This window comes from Labrus mixtus, chromosome 9 (genome assembly GCF_963584025.1).
Source record: "Labrus mixtus chromosome 9, fLabMix1.1, whole genome shotgun sequence".
Lineage (NCBI taxonomy): Eukaryota > Metazoa > Chordata > Actinopteri > Labriformes > Labridae > Labrus > Labrus mixtus.
Window position 1 is genome coordinate 6,610,746 of NC_083620.1, and position 23,208 is coordinate 6,633,953.

The window sequence follows — 23,208 nt, forward strand, 5'->3', positions numbered from 1 at the left end:
TAGCAAAGTCAAGATGTATGCGTCCCTTTGGTGCATGTCGGCTTGAAAGAAAGAGTCGTATGAAGTGAAGACTAAGATTTTGGATACAGTTAAAGTCTTAAGTCACTTTGATACAAAAAAAAAAAAGAAAAGAGTTCGCTCTCTGAAGTCAGATGTCCTATGAAGGACAAAATACATATCAAAATATCAGATTGAATATTGATCAGTGATGGAGGATAACATCTCTTTCAAGGACACTTTGAGAAGTTAATGAAGTCTACACACACACACACACACACACACACACACACACACACACACACACAGAGGTTTGTCATATGAAAGCTCTGCTGGATGGTTCAGTGAATATGCGACAGGCTTTGGGAGAACATTTATTTTGGTCCTCAGGTTGTCCTTCACTCACCGGTTGATTTTCTCCTTAAAGAACCTGATACTAAGTTATTATTTTATATGCAAAATCTATTTTCCTAGGGCAGTTATGTTGCGTACCCTATGTACGAGGGTCACAGTGGCCATGGGTTCCAGTCCAACCTCGGCTTTTTGCTGCATGTCGTCCCTCTCTCTCTCTCTCCTCCCAACGTCTCTCTTCACATAATTATCACGATAAAACTTTTCTCAGCGTTGACCAGCACCGAGCACTTTTCTTATGATTGTGAAATGTTCCTCTGATCAAATATAGTTTGTCATGTTCTGACAATAATTTATTAAACCACCATTAACTATCTGTCTGATGTACGTCGCTTTGGATAAAAGCATCTGCTAAGTGAATTGTAGAATTGTAGAACTATCTGGTGAAAGTCATCTATATTGACTGATATGAACATTTTTATAGTTATAACATTTTTAGTCCTGTAGCCCAGGCCTAATCTAAACAAACCAACTTTTTTAAGGATATGGTATTTGTTGTTACAGGATGACGACCTTTATACATTTTTCAATGAGTCAATATTTCTTAATTGACTTAATAAAGAAGCCACATCAGGATCCCTTTATAAGTGAGATTTTTACATGTTTTAATTAAGTGTAAGTCTTCATTCATCACCCTGAATCGAGTGTTGTAGTACTCCAAAGTGGTCTTGGTCTCGAGACCACTTTTTGAAGGTCTCGCTCTGGTCTCAGAATCAAAAGCATTTTTACTCGGCCTTGTCTCGGTCTCAGACTGGGCAGACTCTCGATTTTAAATGAAGACTGGTCAAGACCACCACTGATCGGCTATTTTAACATCATGACTGTAATGAGAAGGAAAACGGCCTCTTTCTAAAAGAACAAACAACTTTAATTGATATCCCCTAGTTACAGCCGCAACCTTCCTGGTGTTACGTTCGAAGTGAGTGACCCGCCCCCCTGCTGCACAAAATGTGATGATTTTTCATTGATATATTTAAGGTCTTTGTCTTAGACTCGCCCTGCCTCGGTCTTGACTTGGTCTCTATCCCTAAATGTCTTGGTCTCTGAGCACTCTGGTCTCGGTTAGTGTGGTCTGGACTACAACACCACCTGAACCTTTATGTAAAGTAGATTCTTATAGACCAGAAATCCAGCTGCCTTTAGACATTCAGTTTGTGTTAATACCTGGAGAGCTCATTATTGTTTGTCTCTCTCAGCTCAGCTTTAGTTGTTTTTCTTTAATGAGAGGTGAAAAACTAAATCGGCCTGGTTCATCTCCCTTTGAGGCATCACAGGGTCAACACTGCTCTTGACTTCTCTCAAAGAGCATAAAAACACCGAAGTGGACGCCTCACAAAAACAACATTTGCTCTTTTTTGTTTCATGTGCATGCCCCGTGGACATGTGAGAACCAAAAGCACATTTAACTTCAAGATTTCAAACATGAAGCGAAGACAGAAAAACAACGCCTGCAGGCTTTTTTAAAACAATCACCATCATTTATTTACAATATATTAAACTGTAATGCAAAATTTATAACAAGTGGTCAATTTGTTCAATAATGAAAATAAACATGAACTATTTTCAAAGCTAGCATGGATCATACACATTTATATATAAATAGTGTGTGCAGTCAGCGATATTACGTCTGCTGTTTTTTTTGTTTTTTTGTTTTGTTAAAGTCAGACACATCAGGGTCAAAAAAAAAACATTTCCACACGTGTCGACTGCATAGAGAATAAAAATGAAGAGTCTACAAAAAGCATGTGTTCATCACACCCAACGTCTCCCACAACAAACAACATCCACTTTACTCTTTTTTTTTTTTTTCAGCCCCAAAAGCACTTCTGGACTTGAAATGGCTTCCAAACCATTACCACAGCGTAATGCCACTCAGTGAACAACAGACACATGACCACAGGGAGGGATGTCAGCGACCATGAAGATGTAGGTTTCCTTTTTTTTTTCTTGCTGTTCAGAGGCCTCGTCGGGTTGAACAGACAGACAGACATGCCTCACAGACACAGAGCATGAGTTCACAGTATTCATTAAACAGGATGTAGTGTGTCCAGTTCATGAAGATACACTTAGAGTACCAAAATGAGGCTTTTTAAAAACGAGGCTGCTGATTTTCTACATCTTTCTTTGTCGCACCAAAAACACATGGAAAGAATCATTTCAGGTCATTATTGTGATGAGCTGATTCGTCTGCAGGACTGACAAAGCTCAAGGCCCAGGGCTTCAACATATGACTATCCAGGTTTTAGCAAGTGCCAGGCAGCAGGGGCAAGTTAGTGCTAACACACAAGTAATTTGAGGTTATAGTTTCAAATTTAAGAGACCGGTTTTGGCAATAATTACAACCAAGCAACGTCTGGTTTGAAGTTTTGAAGTTACTGACATGTAGGTTTAATCAAATGTGTAACTTACCAATCTACTTTGATAGCCTAAGTAGAAACCAACTTTGACAATATGTTTCACACTGTTTCGGAGTTGAACCCTGTGTTTGTTCCAAGCATCCATTGGTCCAATGACAAACCACAGATTTAGCTTTGGGTCGCTGACCAAGGCGCAATTTGCTGACATGTCAGACACTCAATGAATAATGCCAACAGGACAATAACTATCGTCATAATTCCAGCCTTTCACTTTTCATAAGGAACGGTGAACAGAGTGAGATTAATTCTAGAGAGTTCTGAATAGAGACTGTGTCTAATTTTGTTTTGACCAATCCCTGATTTCGTAGGCTACCTACTTATGATAAGTCATCAGACAGTCAAGAGTTACTTAAACCATTGGTTTTTAAAACAGACTTCGATGGTGGTCGCCATAATGGAAATGCTGTCTGCAACTAGCCTTCAGTCGACCTAGTAACAGGCAAAGAGTTGAGTTGAGGAGGGTCCTTGAGCCTCCTAGTGAAAAGCAACAACGCACCTGATGAGTTTGGTTCTTGTACCAGGCTGTGAACATCTTTATTTCTGCTGTTTAAATGGGCATTTTAGAATGGGTGTGTATTGGATTTTGCAGCAAGCCTAAATTGGTCACATGAGGAACTGCAGGTTTTTGCGCTTCATTTGGTTGAATTTTTCCACACGAGGTGGCCAACTTGGGTGTAGCCAGCAGTTAGCAGCTAACACTTCCCTTTTTGTTCTTATTTTTTTTTACAGTCTAACAACGTAAGTCGAGAAAACACCTCTAAGAGATGATCATTAGATGCACTTTTATGTAGATGTCTGTTTAAACACGAAGGGTTCAATGATTGCATTAAGGTGGAGGTCGTTCTGCCCTTTTTGCTCTACACACAGACTGTTTGCCTGCACACAACCAAAGCCTGCTGAAATGCTTATGGTCGATACTACTTGGACTACAAACCTAAACCAGAACACACAGTCCCATACCTTCAGATTCAGCATTGTTATGCTGAAAAGCGCTGCTGGACTAACTGCTGTCATGATTTTCAGACTGATATTGAAAAAGGTTTGGGGATAAAATATGTTTCTGAAATATCTCAATGTCAAGTTAGCAACGAAGCTAGCTGAGCTTTTGGGGATTTTGGGAAGTACCAACACTTTTTCCATCAGTATGTTCTGAAAAGCTGAAAGTAGATGGTTTAAGGTCATGATGGTGTGTAGAAGACAGACACATGCTGTAAAAGCTCTAAAATACTTCCAAAGAGGAGAATTCCATTTTTCTTTTCATTTTGGTCTTCCCATGTGATTTGATGCCAGTTGAAAAATGTAGAAACACACTGGTCTGTCCCTTTAACATGCTGGGTTGGGATGCCATGTGATCTGAAGTTTTAGTGAGAAACCATTAAATAAGTGGTGCATATCGTCAAGTACATTCCCTTTAGAGAAGGAAAGCACGTCATAGTTAAAACACAGACGACAAGCACAAGGACAAACATGAGGACAGAGTCCTGTCATCACTGAAGAATTCTGCCGAGTATTTAGTCAAAGAGAGATAAGACAAAGAGTTTCACAGAGGTAAACCGTAGGGAAAGTAATTAGCCTGACGGCAAGTCCTCTGCAAAACAAAAAGTGTCAAACATCAAAAACAAGAGATTCAAATGGAGAAAAAAAAGCTTCGCAGCAGTCAGCGATGCAATCCTCGTCCCCTGGAAGGAGGAGATAATTTGCCAGCAAAAGGCAGAAAAACTTTGCAGGCAAACAAAAGGCGAGCAGATGAAGATGAGAAAGCGTTCAGCGCACAGAACAGCAGCTGCAGAGGAGCCAGCTGTGGAGGAGCCCACTTACATCAAATGGCACTTATCCCCAAGAACAAAGAAGAAGAAGAAACAAAAAGGCTGGGACTTTTCCCACGACTCCATTAACAATAAGTACAAGAGTGTGCACACATATTCTAACAAAGGCTTTTTGGCAAATACATTGTACAATGCTAATACATGTTATTGTGGTGTATTATATTTAAAGAAGAGAGACAGAGACAAGGAGAGAGAATCTTTCAGCACTGCAACCTTGAGTTCTTTGGCTCAGTTATGACCATGATAACTTGAGTTAAACTGCTGCATGCATGCAACCAGCAGGCGTTAACAACGGAGCTGCTGAGAGTGCAGTGAGGTCACGCATGAGTTTCTTGGTTTTGTAACAAATATGACCAAATCCTGCGAGGATTTGACTGAGTGTTTGAGCATCTACAGTGTTTAAATGTTTCCTGCAGGATTGTGAATTTCTGCCTGACCACACCTTTTGGTCGACCTTTGCATGCAAACAGTCTCAGATGAACGAGTGATGTGTGCGCAGTCAGAGAGAGGACTACGACGTGCTCTCGTGAGGCGTGTCCTCGCCGTCGTCATCTCTCACATGGCTGCCGTATCGGTGTCTGGAGTAGTGAGAGCCCGGGGTCGCCCCACCCTCTTCTTTTTCTTCTTCTTCCTCTTCTTCATCAGATCCATTGAAGCAGTAGCGTCTTCGGCCAGTGGGGCTGCAACAGGAATGAACAAACAGAGACTTGAATTATTATCTAATCAAAGAGCAGAAAACACTATAGTGCCAAGAGAGCTCAGTCCACTGAAACAGCAAAATAAGGGAAGAAAGAAAATCCTCATTACTACTTTGAATACATCATTGTTTTAAGAAAAAAAGGGCAAGAAAGGAGGTTCAAAAAATCTTATACTGAAAAAATATTCAACGTTAAACTCGTGGGTTTGTAGGCTTCTGAAAGTATAATTGATAATGATCAATTATACTAATAAATAAATTTGGCACCATCCGTTCACAAATTGGTGGAATTGTTCCAGTAGATTTATTTGGCCTGCAGCAGTGAAACAGGCTGTAATGGCTCCAACATAAAACCTTGCTGGGTCCCAGTGCATCCACTGAAAGTTCTTTGTTTTTGTCACTAACAGGCTCAGATTGTTATTCTGAGTGTCTGGCAACTTTACAAAAAGAATGCCTTCTGAGATAGACCTGTTTGTTAAAGAGGAAGATGTTTTTTTTTTTTTAACCAGAGACAGCTTTTACATTACTCTCTTTAACGACACCAGACTCCATTGACAGAAACAGTTATTTTAAAGGCGATGCTGTACGCCTTGATCAGTTAGTTCTTTGGTATTGTTTTGCCTTTGTGCCAGTATTGATACACACTAAAAAACACACTACATAATGAACGGTTACGATGTGTAACCATGGTTCTCTGAGTGAACCAGTTAGAGGAAAAAACAACTCCAATGTTCTGCAAGTTAAAATGAGTGATTTTGTCAATGGAGTCTGGTCTGACAGTCAATGTAAGTCCTGAACAAAAAGGTCCATCTCTGTATGGATCCTTTCTGTAATGCTGTCAGACCCTCACAATAACAATCTGAGTCTGTCGGTGACGAAACAAGAACTTTTACTGAATCCACTGTGATCAGGGTGTATTCAAGTTGTCACCATTACAGCCGGTGATGGATTGCTGGATGTGAAGCAATTTACTGGAGCAATTCTACCTTTAAGATGGGCTGCCAAATTGGAGACTTCTTCACAGTAATCCACAATGAAAAACATGCTGTCGCTTCACAGTGGCTTCAAAGTGGCTTCAAAGTGCTGAATTGAATGTGATTGGACTATTTTGTTTTACTTTACTGTCTTCTAACTTTGCACATGTAAGGAATGTTTCAAATGTTTTTCTAAATTTGACAAACAAAACCAGAGTAATAATGAGGTTCATATCATTATGTGCTGCAGTGCATTGAGCTCTCCTACCAACACAAAGCATCTCTCACATCTTATGAGCACAAAACCTCATGCAATGCATTTTCATTCTAGCAAACACTGGTTATGAATACAATGTCTATACTGTTTAAAAAACACACAAAGCTCTGTGAAATCATCCTCTTAATAATCCTACACTTGTAAGTGAGTATGCATGAATACGATAAAACAATCAACTAGAAAGAACCAATAAGAAAAGGAAATGTCTAACATGATTTAAGAGATATTTTTTGTGTGTGAATCTCTCAGACTCTTCTGATGCAAGAAAAATACACTCCAATCCGCGGTCTACATGCAGTTCAGCTCAGCTTTTTTCAAATTATTTAGCATTCAAACTGCTTAAATATTGCAAACTGGGGGTTAATTACTGTCAAATGTGCATCTCAAATGAATTTGCCAGTTGCTGTAAATCAATGCTCGGGGTCTAATTATGCCTGCAGCGTTGGGGCTGGAAGGTAAAAAGTGATTACGGCCTCTTTTAATTGACTCCTGTTATTTTTACCTTTCTGGGGCCATAAATCAATGTGACATCTCAGGAGTAATTAAAGGCTGAGTTTACATCCCTGTTGGGTGAAGCATCTCACCAACTACACTTCCCAGTGTGGTAAAACAAGTCTTTTCTGCTCCCCAAAGAGTCCTCAATCAAAGCCTGAGCTCTTCTGAACCAGTGAAAAGACAACATTAGACGTTTTGGTTACGAGTGTTTTACCTAAAGCTGAAACATCAAACATTGTTAGCATGCCAACGAGGACACGTCAAATCCAACGTGAAAATTAGAATTCACACTGTGGAGGTGTGAGCGGATCGGTTAGGTCAATCCATGCTTCAAAAACAAGCCTTTTTCAGGGGACCAGCACCTGCCTGCCTCAGTCACTGTCAGGCCGGTAGAGGTACTTCATCATCAGGCTGTCCACCTTCTTCTTCCTCTTCTTATCGTCCTTTTTGTTCACTTGCTGGTTCTCGCTCGGCGGCCTGGCTTCCTCTTCCTCTTCTGGACTGGGCGTCTTGCGAGTAGGGGCCCTCTTCACACTGCTGGAGCTTCGGTAGGAAATGGTCGAGGCGCCTGAGCTCGAGTCCGATCCAGACTCAGATTCTGAAGACGAAGAGGAAGACGAGGATGAAGAGGAAGACTGGTCCCTCTTCTTGGACTTTTTCTTGGACTTCTTGGACCTCCTCTTGGAGCTGCTCCTGTGCCGACGGTCGTCTCCTGAGCTGTCCGACTCGGAGCTGTGGCTTCTCTTCTTCTTCTTGCTCTTTCCTTTGCTCTTGCTGCGATGGCGGCTGCTGCAGCTGCTGGTGCTGCGGGCCGGCCTCATGCAGTCCACTGCTGATGCAGATCGTCTCAGACTGCTGGCAGGGCGAGCACTGTCTCGCTTTAGGGTGCTGTCTTCTTCCGCTTCTTCTTTCTTGGACTTTTCTTCATCACACTCTGAATCTTCCAAGCTCCTGCGCTTGAATTTGATAGGCTTGAAGCTCAGCACCTCGTTGATGGCTTTCTCAAGGTCAGGGTCCAGGTAGTTCCGGTGACTGACTGTTTTGATGTCCATGGTATCAATTGGGTCATTATCGGACGTCGTCGCTCTGGCTTGAGATGGAGGCATGGAGATACTTCTGCCGATGGACGAGTGAGGACTATAGGCAGATCTCTCTGTGAAGGCAACACTTCTACTGTCATCCATATCGACGTCAAACTCGCTCAGGCGGCAGCTCCGTGCCAGCGACATATGAGAGTCGGCCCGGCTCACACTTCCAGGACTGCGACCCCCTGACCGTCTGCTGAAGGAAGGACTACTGGGAGTACTGGAATACATTGAGCGTCCACCTCTGTCCTGTTCGAAGCGTGAGGTGGTTCGGCGGCCTCCAAGAGGGCTAGACAGACCTAAGCTGATGGTAGACTTGGCATCATCCTCTGGGCTCAACCCGAGACGTGTGGAGGCCCGACTTGGTGCAGTGAATGAAACGGTGGATTCTTTGTCAAAGTCGCCCCAGCGGCTGTCCATGCCTTTCCTGGCTCGGCTGTTGGCTTCAGAATAGGCCTGAGAAATGACAGATTCTCTGCCGTTCTTGTCATCGCCTGCCTGAGACTTCCTCCTGGAACTGAAGGAGTACGTGTCATCCTGATCGGTGCTTTTGGGTTTACTTTTATGGTAGGAGAGAGTGTCTTCTGAATCAGCGTTCTCCTTAAGGGCACTGAAGAGGGCATCCCCTTTGCCCCCGATGGAATCAAGGTTGGATCGTTTTCTGTAGCTGAGGGAGCTCATGACCGACACCGACCTGTTCGAGTCTACCTCTTTACCCTCTTTATTTACCTCTTTCCATTCCTTACCCTCTTTCCACTCTTTCCCTTCCTTTGAGTCTACATTTACAGCAAATCTAGAGAGAAACAACAACGGAGAGGACAGAGGAATGAAGACAAAGGGAGAGAAGATGACAAAGATGAGATAAAGGATCACGAGGTGGTGAGTGAAAGAGGAGAATGAAGAACAAATTAATCAAAACAGAAATGTGATGAGAAATGTAAGAGCTGGAAATTAACCAAAAAAAAAAAAAGGTACAGTAATGACATAAAAGAAAAGGATTAAGAGGAGTGCAAATGGAGACAACCAGCAGGGAATAACAAGGCCATTTTCTGTCCTGGAATAAACAACACAATCATTTGACTGCCCACCAAGGACGAACAAAGGCCAGAGTCATGATAATAATGGAACATCCTGCACTTAAGAACCACGTTAAAGCAAATGGAATATTTGTGCAACTGAGGCATATTGACCAGACTCTAACATTTACACAGCCATTTTGTTCAAATTCTATTACAAACAGTACACTACCAACTAATTTACTTGTGATTTAAATTGTGCTGATGTTTTATCAGTAAGCTTAATGTGTGTTTTAGTTGGCAAAAGGGCTGTGCTGTCAGCACACAGCTCCACCAGACGATTCCTACTGCACAGACTCCCAATGACATCACAAGAGCAATATGTCAGCTCCCGTTGCTGCGGGATTTAGCCTTCAATTTTGTACAACATCAGCAGAGACTTTTCGTCCATCTTATTTACAGTCAGTGGTCTGAACCAACGCGCTTAACTTTTAAATCTATTTTCCTTTTACCTCTTCTTGTTGGCCTGTTCTTAGTTAACTTGTGAGAAGTGAGGAACAATTTCATTGTACTTGTACTCATTTAAATGTGAATTCAAGTCACTGGAATTTAAATGACGGCACTAGAGTGGGAAGCGCTCGGTAGATCTATGAATCTCTCCGTGGCTGCCGACGGGGACACGCTGCTAACAGAGATTTAAAAACTCTCAAAGTTTTTAAAGTTGGGAGTGGCTCAGCTGGGGGAGGGAAGTTAAATCTTCAGGTAAGGAGACAAATCTAGGGCAATCGAAGCTGTCAGCCTGCAGACACATTCATTAATCTCAGCACGCTGCTCAGGTAGACGATGCCAGCTGGCCATCGGGCATGTCGATAAATCTACTAGGGAGATGGTTTGTTTTTTTGGAAAAAGAAAGTCCCCTCCTCACCAAGCGGCTGACAGCCAAGACAAAGCAGTGAGAAAAATACATTTAGGAAAAGAAAAGGTTTTATTTCTTCAGAATATTCTGCTCTGCTTTATTTCCTCTGGGTCGGATCATGTAAAACAGAAAACATGTCATATGCTCACTAACTGCTGCTTGAGTGACAGAAACAGCAGCAGCTTTAAGTACTGACCTGGAGCTCTTGAGGCTGCCGTCGTCTGAAAGGTTCTTGGCCGAACCTTTGCTTTTGGACAACCAGGACTTCACCCCATCCACTCGATCCTCCAGCTCAGAGTCTGTATCTGAATCCCCCTGACTGATGAGGAGTCAGAGACAGGACAACAAGTCAGAGGAACGTCATAAAGAGCGAGTCATACTAAGAGAGGAACGTTCAAATAAGAAACATGTTAGTGCAAAAAAAAAGAGGGTCAACACTGGTAGAATAGTTCCTGTGAGTCTCTGTCTGCTGTGGAAGCAGACGATAAAAAAGCAGGCTGTAACGTGTTAGTGTGGCAGCAGAGAGGGATTGTGGCATTTATTCTGGATGAAAAGGCAGCTCATGCAGTCAGCTCAGAGAGTCCCTGTAAACACACAAACATGCCCACGACAGGTTGTAAAGCTGTAAACGCCGCAGCATTCCCACTGTTGTCATTGTTAGACGAGTACTTTATGTTCTGCAGTCAGCTACAACAAACATTTTACCTCTGCTCGTCCAAAGCTGCTTCGGAGCTCAAGTGCAACCATGACAGGAACAAAACCCAAACACAGAGCTTTATTTTTGTTTTGTTTTTTTTACAACCTGACTTTGAATGTCACAGGGTCCTCTCTCATGTCTTTTAGCTATGAAATGAACTCGTGTAACTGAGTCATTGCTGGTGTCAGGGTTGAGTGATATGACGGTACAGTGTAGCAGCAGTAGAGAACAGGAAACACTTTAGCGTTCCTCGCTTGATCCCTCGATTCTTTACATTCTTGGGTTTCAAACACAACCTGGAGTCTTGCAGGTCCTGCTGCACATGGAAATGTGATTTGTACAAACATGGAGGAGGAGATTGACGTAAAGAAGGAGGAACAATCCAACCTAAAAGCAACACCTTTGTTAAGGGAACTTTATTTTTCCATGACCTGCACTGCGGGAAAAAGTCCAGATTCATCCTTCATTTGATAATTATTTCCATTAGCAGCGGTGCACACGCACACACACACACACACACACACACACACACACACACACACACACACACACACACACACACACACACACACACACACACACACACACACACACACACACACACACACACACACACACACACACACACACACACACACACACACACACACACACACACACACACACACACACACACACACACACACACACACACACACACACACACACACACACACACACACACACACACACACACTGATATGCATGCTCTCATAATTTCAGCTCTTGACAGAATGATTTGGTACACAGCTGGGCACTGCACTGTTTTTCCTCTCAATTATCATTACATGTTCACAAACCACCGCGAGCCGGGGAGTAAAAGAGAGGGCTTGTCATAAAATTTGACACGGATGAAAAGAGCGCCACACTCATTAAGTGCCGTCAGAGCCCAGTGCTTGTGTGGCGCTGTGAAATTAAGTTGTTACAGCTTAATAGTCCTGCAGAGACATGGCAGGGGCGGCTCCACATCTCTGCATCTGTTTCACAACCACTTCTATCGTGTGCAGAGAAAAAAAAAAAATTCTGTTCTCCAGCACACAAGAGAACCACCTATAATTAAAATCATTAGCAGGCAGAGACAAAAAGCTCGCTGCATTTCAAAGAGGAGATCCGTCCAGTGAGATTTAAACGCACGGCATTCATAGAATACAATAACCTCGCGTGGTGGCTGCATTCACACCGAAGAAGAGGAGGGAGGGAGGGAGGGATGGATGGGAGGAAGGACGGGGGCGACGGACTCTTAAAGCTGTAATTAGCTTTGCAGAACATGCCTCGACTATTAGTCAAGCCGGGGATTCGCTGCTGCCGACTGTTCTGATGACGGAGCAGCGGAGGCTTTATCAGAAAAAGACTGTGCAAACATCATTTAACGAGCGGAGAGGACGCTGCGACGTTAGGTGACAGAAACTAAAATCCAGACATGTTTTCTTATCAAATACTTAAATCTCTGCAAAGATCGAGTTTTTGAGGGGGAAATTAGTCTTTTAACCTCTGCTATGACTGGATACACTTATTCTAAATAAATCCCTCGTTGAGAAATCATGAATTTGAAATTGGGGACTTGATATAAAGATTGTTTTTCCACCCTGTTGACCAAGTGACACTGCAACACGTTCTTTTTTTTCCACAACTGGAAGCATCACTAAATTCAGGTTACCAGTTTTCTAATCTTAACTGTAAAGCTGAACAGCCTAACAACATCTGCATGACTGGAAACACTTCTAAATTCTAAATAAATCCCTCGTTGAAACATCATGAATTTGAAATAGGGCACATGATATGAAGATTGTTTTACACCTTGTAAACCAAGTGACACTGCAAAACGCTTTGAAGCATTACCAAATTCAGGTTACCAGTTTTCTAATTTTATCTAATCTGTAAAGCTGAACACCCTAACAACATCTGCATGAAAATTCTCATGCACTTTATAATATCATCATGTTTCTACACCTCTGGTCACAGAAAGATACTTGCCTCTGCGGCTAACACGTTTTCAGACGCACTTGGGAGTCTGTTTTTTTCTATACAATTTTCCCACTATGTGCATGTGATGACCTGGAAACCAGAATTTAAACTCGACAAGTTAAAGAGAAATAATGACTCTTAGAAAAAGTTCCCTCTAATTCTGCAGCCGAGGAAACTTTTGACTGTCATTATTCTCAGCGGCTCTCCTATCTGTGGACACTTTCCTGATACATTCAGAGCACATAGAGTCCTCTCTCAGGTCTGCACACACAACCACAACGGTGGGCACTATGTAATTGAGCGCTTCACACACCGTGTCAACCGCAATAAATGTCCTTGACCACCACACCATTAGTTAAGGCCTGCTGAAAGCCTGGGGGAGGCAAACAAACACAGCGCTGAGGAGACATTAATTGTCTGTGACACTCTGCCGCCATTGGTTGTACATCTCTGTTACACACTATTACATTCATCATTAGCTTGTATGGATCCTCCTCTGCTCCTCTGCGAGCCCTGGGTCTTATAGACGCCCCGCTCCTGCCCCTGTTATAGAAAGCTGTGGACCGGGGTGACGTCCCTGTAGCTCTGCAGCTCAGACAGACATATGCGTCCTCTCAGAGACCATCAGCAGACTCGCCCTTTAAAAAACACTCTGCTCATTTACAGGGTCGCATGAAAAGGTAATGTTAATCTCCCCCTGCAGTCAGCCTGGAGTTCAGAACAATATGAACTACACTTATCCAAACAGTCATTTATTAACTGTGCTGAGGAGCTACTTAACGCACTACACCCATGACTGTTTGCAGTCCAATTTCAGGGCTGAAGAGGCCTTTAAGACTTCAATGTTAGAAAGAAATATATCAGAGATGTTCCTTCTTCCTCCGAGCATCTGAGGGGGCGGTCTGATTCGATGTTTGACAGCTCTGTAAATTTGTCTCGCTCTCTTGGTACCTGCCTTGACACCACTTTTTGAAGGTCTTGGTCTCGTCCTGGATTCAGATATTTTTTTCTCCGTCTTGTCTCAATATTAGAAAAGAGGACTCGTTTTTTATTTATTTCAGGGAACAATAACGGTGACAAGAGCAGGGATGTCACTGAATTCTCAAAAAGAGAAATCTTAAATCAATACTGTTGATTTTTTATTATGCATTTAGATCATTTTGATGCTGATGGTTTGCATGCCCTAGAAGATCATGTTGTAAATGTTTCAAGCAGTTTCCATTAAAGGTCACATGTTATCCTCCTTTTCAAACAGTTTTAAAAAATCTCAGAGCTCCCCAAAACATGTGTATAAAGACTCTTGTTCTAAATCCACTCTGATCCTGTATTTGATCATGACTATAAACCCCTCTATTTCAGCCCTGCTCAGAACAGGCTGTTTCTGTGTCTGTACCTTTAAATGTAAATGAGCTGTGTCTGACCACGCCCCCTCTCTGGAAGGGCTTGGGTGTCTCTGGCTTTCTCGCTCCATGTCCTATTGTTTACGGTGAGAAGGCAGACTCAGAGGGCAGAACAAACACCTAGCTGTGGGAGTGTCACCCACCTGGGGGAGGGGTTACTGCCCTTTGTGATGTCATGAAGGGAAAATATCCAAACGGCACACATTTTCTGAAAAGTGGAGCAGGCAGAAGACGGAGAGGATGGACTTGTCTCATCATTGGGGGGTTTGTAGACAGACTAGAGACACATATTAGAGTTAGAGGAACATGGTGAAGTGTATTTTGCATAATATACAACCTTTAAATTATCTTTCTTGTCTTGGATTTGCCCATAATTTTGATTCCATTTTGTAATAATTTCAGACAAAGAAAACTCTGGATTTTTCTAATTTAAATTCTGGCCATGTTGACGATAGGAGGGAAACAACTAAAATGGTCCAAGAGGAACTGGACTCCATATGCTGTGTTTTTTGTGTTTCTTTTGAATTTGGACTTCTAAGATCTACAACACTGGTTTACTTATGTGACTTATCTGGTCTCTTGTTTTTTTAGATTTAGAATCCAGTAGTGGCAGGAGACGCAATTTCATTTTCCTCTACGAGTCATGGGCATGCCCGTGTAGTAACTCATACATTCATACACATTGATACGTCGCTGATGTATCAGCGGGAGCAACTTGGGATTAAGTGTCTTGCTCGAGGACACATTGAAATGTGGCTGCAGGAGCTGGGGATCGAACTCCGACCTTCAAAGCTGAGAGACGGCTGACTCTACCACTGAGCCACAGCCGCTGGTTTAACCCTCTGATTTAAATTTCAGTCATTGTCTATACACAATGAAGAGAAAATCATTGGCTAAATATGCCAACAGGAAACAAAAAACCTCAAATATAAATGTTTCTCTGTTGGGCAGTAACACCATGTCAAAAATACATCTTGAAATGTCATCTACAGTAAAGATCTTCATGTAGTAGTAAAAAAAACTTGATTTAATTCAAAGATATTCTAAGGACTAAGAAGTAGGTCTGTGCCTGTAGGGGTTTGTTTATTTTAGCAAAGCTTAATCCTACTGGATTTAAACTGGATCAATATTTATGTATCAAAATGTAAACATGTATAATTTATAGTTTTCTCCTAACACAAAGTTGTTCCTGTTCCTTTTAGCTCTGATAAAATCCCTCAAATTGTTAGAAAACCAAAGGATAACGGAGGCTGAAGCGGCAGTGATCCAGAGGTTAGAGTCGTGTCTGTGCTCCTTGTCTTGTGAGCAGGATCGCTTTTTGTAAGACATTTGAGAATCCTGCATTATTAAACAGGTGCGAGTCAAAGATTGATGAGGAACACACCCTTTTTTTATCCCGCTGTCAGAGGGGATGTCACCGCCGAGCCGCGGTCACATCTCGCCCTGCAGAGGGACGATGAAAAATTTAAAGGACCCGAGGAGCGAGAGGCCGAGTCGTCTGTTGGAACATGACACAGCACGTCCGACATGATGCCCCTTCACCGACATGAGGCGGTAAACGATGCAGGATGTCCCCCTCAGGCGGGAGGGCGAGGGGAAGATCTCCACCTCGAGGGACATGACTGGACAAAATATGGCGGTGCGACTTTCAATTCAAAGCTTTGAAAGTGTAAAACCGTAGAGGAGAGTCTGAGGAAGGAGGCTGTTTTCATGCAGGAACATATTGCCAGAGATATTCATGCATCTCAGCATGTGAGGGCATGCAATGAAGAGTGGAGTAAACCGGGGGTTATGAGGGAATCTCTGAGCACTGGTGATGATGCATCATCCCTGAGCCTTCACACATCAAAGGAACACCCCCACCCACCTCGGATTTTATGTATCTCTGCCTCTTTCATGAAGCAGTTCTTTTCTGTTTGAATTGTTGAACATGTTTGGATCTGGAGCTGAGCCATCGCTCTTTGATTCTGAGGGCCTGACACCGACAGCTGAAGTCTTAAAATAGATGAAAATTATCCCAGGATCACTAAAAATTCACAAAACAACACAACATGTGCAGAATGCCAAATATCTTATCTAGTTTTTTTCCGTCGTGGGGGGATTATTTTCCTTTAAAACTCGGCTCTTGTCTGTAGTAACAGCCAGACGTGAAGCACTGACTGGACTGAAACTAAATCCAGAGAAAAGCTGTGAGTTTTGTTCTCCACTAGATGTGCAAAGACCGAAGGATTCTGCATCATTTTCAGCGCTGCAAACAGAAAAAAAAACCCAACAAACAACAGTTCCTCACGTTCGGTTCTGTCTTTTCTGATACTTTGTCACCATGTCTTGCAAACTGGTCGTGATGAAGATGATGATGTGTGGAGGGACGGACGAGAAAAGAAACAATGAAAAAAAAAAACAGAAAGCAAAGACATGAAAGAAGAGTCAAAAATAATACATAAAACATGAATGATAGCTAAAAATATCTCAGTAATAATGGAGGTCATGGAAGATGCTGTGATGACCCAGTTTTTTTTTTTCCTTTCTTCCTCCTTTGGCGAGCTAACCGCACTGTACGCATCATGTTTGTGGGGACATTGACTCAGCACGCCGCCTCAGACTGATCTTGCGTCTGGCATACAGAGAGGAGGAGAAATCCTGACAGAGTGAGTCTCAGTGACTCACACACCGTTTGCTGCTGCTGTAGGGAGAAGAACTCATTGACTGAAAAAAAAACTAGTGAAGCTCAGCAGGCCTCTCGGAGAGTGTGAATGTCTTCTTACAAGGAGCTCCAGAGGAAATATGGGAGTTTGAGCTGGGTGTGAGAAAAACAGTCTGACTCAGTGAAAGAACTACCTTCAGACTGCGTCACCAACACTCTCGGTATTTATGTGTTATCTGTGAGGAGCTGCACCAAATGTAGGCTCGGAGGATTGTTGTCTCAGGGGGATGGAGGGAGGTGTGATACGTGTTTGAAAGCAGGAAAACCAAAATCTGCAAGGCTTGGATTGGTTTGTTGAAACTGTCACTGGTGAAATGGCAATATGACATTCTAAGAGGTCGACCGGTAAACTGATTGGACGATTTATCAGCATCAACAATAGGTGAAACCTGTCTCTGGAAGTGACAAACAAGGGCGCTCTCAGGATGAGAAAATATGAGCTGAAACTTACAGGTTACATAATGACAAGAACCCATTCAACTGTCTGTGAGTTTAAGATTATGGTGCTACTACATAACCATCTGTTTTTAAAAAATAGATTCCCATATTAAGGAGCAATATTCCCCCAGGAACATGAATAATAATGAACTGTCTGTAATGCTTTATTCACACATACACAAAACTCCTGGAAATGTCATGTTTTCAGGGTTGAGTCAATGTGTAAACACAGCAGGTAAATTTCATCTAAAATGTAATGCGAGCGAGTGGCAGGGGGTGAGGCAAACTTCAGATGATGATGCAGTGAATGGGGGCAAAAAAATGTAAGTTACCTGATTCTACGATAGACTGTAAATATTTATGGAATAAAAACTCACCCCCTCGACAGTGTGTGCCTATATGTGTGCCTATAAGGACTATAACTTATAGGACAAATATCATTTTTTGTACTAGGGTTAGGGTTAGGACAGCAGGTCATGTACATTTCTGCTGTAAAAATGGACTATTTGGAACGTCTTTTAGCAGCTAAATAAATGATCATATCAAATTTTAATGGTCGACCTCTAGCCAAGAAAGTGAAACTAACTAACTCAACATAGAGAAAAAAAAACATTGAGGGTTTCAGGGAATATGTGTTTCTATAAAAATAATATTTCAGATGTCTGTGTGTGAAGGATAGAACTAGAGTCTGGATGTGATTAGATTAGCTTAGCTTAGCATAAAGACTGGAAGCAGAGGGAAACAGCTAGCCTAGCTTTGTCTAAGGATCTTAAATGTGTCACTAAAGCTCACTGATCAAACTTTATCCATTACTAATTCTTTACAATCACTTTATATAAATAGGGCTTCTGTGACAGGGCTGATTGTTGGGCATAGGTTGTTGTTGTTGTTGTTGTTGTTGTTGTTATTGTTGTTGTTGTGCAGCACAGCGGAACAAGGAAGCCTCACTGTGAACGCTACACTACAGGAACTCTATGTGCCTGGCTGTGTTTTTTTCCCCTTCATCACAGATCTGTTTCTGTTGTACACACAGACACCGGCTGATATTGATCTCCTCTTCTCACTTTGGGAACGAAAAACAAACATCTTTTGTGGAGAAGACAATAGAAGCAGGAAAGACGACACGTGGAACTATTTCACCCCCAGAAAACTATCAGGGCAGGGTGAAGATTTATAGTGAGGAGGGGTTACAATGGACGGTCCTGACAAAAAGAGACACAGATACAAATACTCCAGTGAGAGAAGTCAAATGCAGAAAAAGAGACTGCTCCTCCTGAATGTGGACCTTTAATTAGAACAAATTCATAACTGGATGAGCTATAAACATCCACAGCACTGTCCCACTGCTTTTGGAGTGCAGCAGGGATCATGTGACCTGTAAAGAAAAGGTGGTGAAACATCCTACAAAAGCAGCTGATACACTTATAATAGTAAAAATTGTATTTAGGTGTAATATTTATATGAGCAGTGGGAATTCTTTATCACAAAATGAGAGCCAATTACACTTCTCCGTCTTGATTTGCAGATACAGTTTGTTCTGTTTTCATAACGTCAACTTCCAACATGTTAATAAAGAGTGAAAGATGTGGTTGGAAGCAATGAGTGAACTACAATCTATACTCTAGAAAGGTTGGGATAATGTGCAAAATGGAAGAAACGTTTGATTGCATCAGTTGCAGACTTTCTGCTTTATGTTGCATTTTACTTAAAACAAGTTTTAAACGCACAGTTTGTAAATTCCACCACCAGGGGGTTCTCAATCAAAACAATAACAAAAGATGACATGGAGGCTGGCGGGGAATCATGGGAGTGATTCTCTCTGCTACTCCCAAGTATTATTTAAATGACGTTTTTATCACAGCAGCACATACAGCGACAGTTTGGCAGCGTTCAGTAGCAGCTCCTGCTTCCTTATGCAGCGGTCTGTGACGTAACATACAGGGTTTCCACGGCAACGATAAACACGTCCCATTACAACTATAAAATTACGGATTTCTCTTGCTTTGACAACTGTTGGAAATCTTTGATGAAATATAAGTACTCATCAAAAAACATATACAATTTTATGTTTCATCCATTTTAATTAATTTGGATATTTTTTAATATTTTACATATTACACCTTTAATGTAAGATTTCCTTATTTAGTCCTTATTTAACTTCAGTATGTTTTATTGCAAAGCATCCTAACTATTTTGCTGGCATGGTTTTAAGACTTTAGGTTTAGCTAAAGTCTTGAGATCTTCATAGCGCCCTTTACCTAAATGCCCTCCTCGTGGTATGCAAAAGGTTTTTCAATTATTCTAAACCATTGCTTTGGCTTGTGGTAAAACTTCCTGTGATCAAACTCATATGACTTCCATCTTCTGAGATTTTAAAGCGCTCCAAACATCGGAGTTATATCTCTGTACCTGTTGATGAGATCTTCATTGTCGTCACTCTCCATCTCGTCTTCGATGGCGGCCTGGAGGTCCCCGATCCTCTTGAAGGCCAGCTTGAGGTCCGCCTGCAGGCTCTGGTTAGCGGCCTCTAAGCTCTCAATGTCCATTTCCTGATGAAAGAAATGGAGACTCAGCTGAAGATATTCGGATGGAAATTCTCATGCAGGCTCTCCTACAAGATCAGGAGTGACAATAAGGTTGTCCAAATATTCGGTACTTTGAGACGTTTTGATACCCCAAGTTTTCAAAGGAAACAATCTCTGTGATTTAAGCCCGATAGAATCGCAAAGTCCTGAAGCTTTAAAACATTTTTTTTTATCTTTAGTCATATTTTTAACCAAAAGCTGCTGAAAGAGAAAGCAGCGGTACTCCATTCAAATTCACAGGTCGGTAAAAGCGGATGTTTCTCTTGCCCTTTTGGAGTCTCATAAAGATGCAAAGGTTATGTTTATGTCTCACACAGACAGGCTGCGGAGGAGTTGACATTGCCTTAATTGTACAACTAGTTGAAATGTTGCCAACGTATTGGTACAATTCAGACAGTGTGCAGAAGTTTGCCTGCACATTTTGGTAACTAAAAACAAGAAATGACCTGATATTAAACTGCCTTTTTATAACAATGGTATCAAACTTGGATCAACATTGTTTGAATTGGACCAGTATCTTATCAAAGTTTTAATCTCTGGTATCATCATGACAACCTCAGACTGCACTGCTGCTCATTGATAACACTCTGTAAGTTCTCGGTCCCGTCCTCACCAGCTCGTGCTTCTTGCGGCTGGCCTCGGACTCCTTTTTGGCGAGCTCACTCGTCTCCTCCTTGATGTCTCGGATCTGTCTCTGCAGACGCTTGTTCTGCTCCTTCTCTCGGTTCTCGCTGCTGCTGCGCTGGTCTCGCTCCTCCGTCAGCTTCTCCAGGTTCTCCTTCAGACGAGCGACAAGGGTCTACACAGACAAAAAGAGGAGACAAGTTTTACTTACTTTACTGAACTAGCAAACTTGGCTTCATTTGTCGAATCCCCCCTTTGTATTTTTTTTAGAAATCACATAAAGCTCTACATCGAGGAGGGCATCGAAATCAGAACTCAATACATTCCAATAAAAGCCTTAAATAAAATGAACAGTGCAGTTCTCAGAGTAAAGAAACCACCAAGCGTAACCACTTCTCCAGTCAGAAATAAATCTTAACTTTTAATGAGTATTTCTATCAATAATGAATTGGAGTGGTGCAGCGGAATGTCTTCACATATGTTGGTTTTTAGTTTTGTTTTAGCAGGTGAGTCCTGTGTGAGAGTTTTTAAAGTTGTTGCATGTGTATGAATGCCAGCAGCTCATTTTATCAGCGAGAGAGCTCCTGCATTAGCCACCAGCTTTGTCCATATTTCACATAGTGAGTGGGTGTTGTTCCGTGGCCTCCTCATGTCTGTATTGATTGAGCTCTGCTACCTCCAAGCTTTGACGAGCTACACTACTCCGGCAACCTGAAATACTCACCCACTGCGCTTTTTACTGCTGCCGAGGAGAAAAAAGGAAAAAAAAAAAAAAACTCCACCCAAAGGCAGAAACAGTCCAACCCTTGTGTCTGTTTTCCTCAGCGTTCACATTTCACTACAGGCTGGCTATCTTTAAGATAAATAATTAAATGTATTTTGACTTTGTAGGGCAAGGAGCAGAGGGAGGCTTGCCTGGCGGTGAGCACGCTGCACAGCTAGTAATTACTAAACTGAACCTGTGCAAAAAATGTGAGTGCGGGGTCATTTCATCTGTGGGCGAGAGAGGATTTCAATTTGTCCCCGGGAGCGTGCAGATGGTAACCTTTATCCTTCACTTGTGCTTTTTGTCTCAGGCAAAATCTGAAATTAATTCTGAAAATGACAGAATAAAAATGGTATTGTCAAGCGAGAGAAGCACAGGCTGGAGGACGAGGTGAAGCTGGAATGGTTTTATATAAATAAAAACCGGCAGTGTTTGGAGGTTTTACAGAGCTACAGTATACATTCATATATGTTGTGTTTGTCGAGACGGTTTCTGTTTCTGCAGCTGAACCTTAACCCTCCCCTCCTGCAGTGAGCATCCCCCCCTGACCAGCAGCCCCTCCGTGTGTCTTTAGCTCTCACCTCCAGGCGTTTGACCTGGGTCCTCTCAAACTCCAGCTTGGTCTCCAGCTCGCGGTTCTTCGCCTCCTGCCTGCTGACGAGAGACTTCTCCACCATGGACTGCTCCTGGAACTCCAGCTGGCTCTGAAGCGCTTGCATCTAAGAAAGAAAGAAACGCACATTAAAAATCACTACACTTGTTAGTGGGATCAAATCTGAGCTCTTATTGTGTCACAAAAATGAGACATTGCGTCTTTAGGGTTTTGTTCCACCCAACTGATGATTTGTGTTTTTAAATTTTCAAGATGCAAAAGAGTTTTTGAAGAACTCAAGATGCTCATCCCGTGATGCATTTAAGATGACATTGTTGCTTTGAAATAACAGAAGTTAACCTGTGAGACAATGTGTGTGTGTGTGTGTGAGAGTTTTATGTCTTTAAACTTTCTAGAAGTTTCAGGATTTTCCCTCACTCTCTATAGGACATGAGTCAGAGTCACATCATGTCCGTTGTTCAGGGTGGGGGCGGAGTGTAATCCCCCCCCTCCTCCTTCGCTGGCTTTAATTTGTCAGGTACATCTGTTTCTGATGGAGAAACAGATTTGTGTGGCAGCAGTCATTACGGGGATGACAGCACAAGCATGTTCAGCATTATTGCTCGGCTGAGTTGGGGAAACCAAGTCGGCCATCTGTGTCACATATTGCAGCAACAAATCCTGCTTGAATGACACATCAATTACATCAAGGGTTGTATTTGTCAAGAGAGCAGTGCAAAGGCAAAGCAAATGGACTGAGGCTGCACACTAATGCAAACTGGATTCTTTGCTGGACGCTGCAAAGGAAACCCGAGAAACTTCCCAGGATGGTGAACGAGGGGAGGGCTGCAATCTGAACCTGTGTAAGTGATACTGGACCATTTTAACAGCAAACACATATTAGATTATTCTATCTGTTGACATCTTAGTATTCTGTTGTGACTGCTCTTTAAGTACAAAACATCAAGCAGAGATCATTTCACAGTTCATATAAAAATGAGATGGAAGGTGTCGGCCTTCATCTCGTTTATACTTTCCTGATCAAACAGTCCTCATTGTTCTGAACAGTTAAACGTACAAGATGTAGAATTGTATGACAATGTTAAAATTAAAATATCTTAATTAATTAAAAATGGACTAAACCTATGTTATATATATATTTTCTTGTTGAGTACTAACATCACCTCAAATATTCCCAAGTTATCAAAGCCAGAGAAATACGTAATTTGATTGTTATAACGGGATGTTTCTTGTTGTGGCGGCTGCCATTACAGAGCTGCCAAGACT

General features: G+C 42.1%; 1 protein-coding gene across 5 annotated transcripts in view; it reads right to left on the reverse strand.

Annotated features, from left to right (window-relative positions):
- Positions 1-1,864: 1,864 nt before the first annotated feature.
- The window catches only part of myo18ab (myosin XVIIIA b), a 111,461-nt gene continuing 90,117 nt past the window's right edge, over positions 1,865-23,208 (reverse strand). For 2 of the 5 annotated variants that reach the window (XM_061045592.1, XM_061045590.1), the window contains 7 exons: positions 21,911-22,048; positions 20,553-20,738; positions 19,764-19,903; positions 16,503-16,547; positions 10,308-10,430; positions 7,457-8,972; positions 5,199-5,331 (listed from right to left, as the gene is read on the reverse strand). In XM_061045592.1, coding sequence (XP_060901575.1) covers positions 7,466-8,972; positions 10,308-10,430; positions 16,503-16,547; positions 19,764-19,903; positions 20,553-20,738; positions 21,911-22,048 — 2,139 coding nt within the window. In that variant the 3' untranslated portion in view covers positions 5,199-5,331; positions 7,457-7,465. Of the gene's footprint in view, positions 5,332-7,456; positions 8,973-10,307; positions 10,431-16,502; positions 16,548-19,763; positions 19,904-20,552; positions 20,739-21,910; positions 22,049-23,208 lie in introns of all 5 variants that reach the window. The other 3 variants (XM_061045593.1, XM_061045591.1, XM_061045594.1) reach the window with 3 other exon arrangements.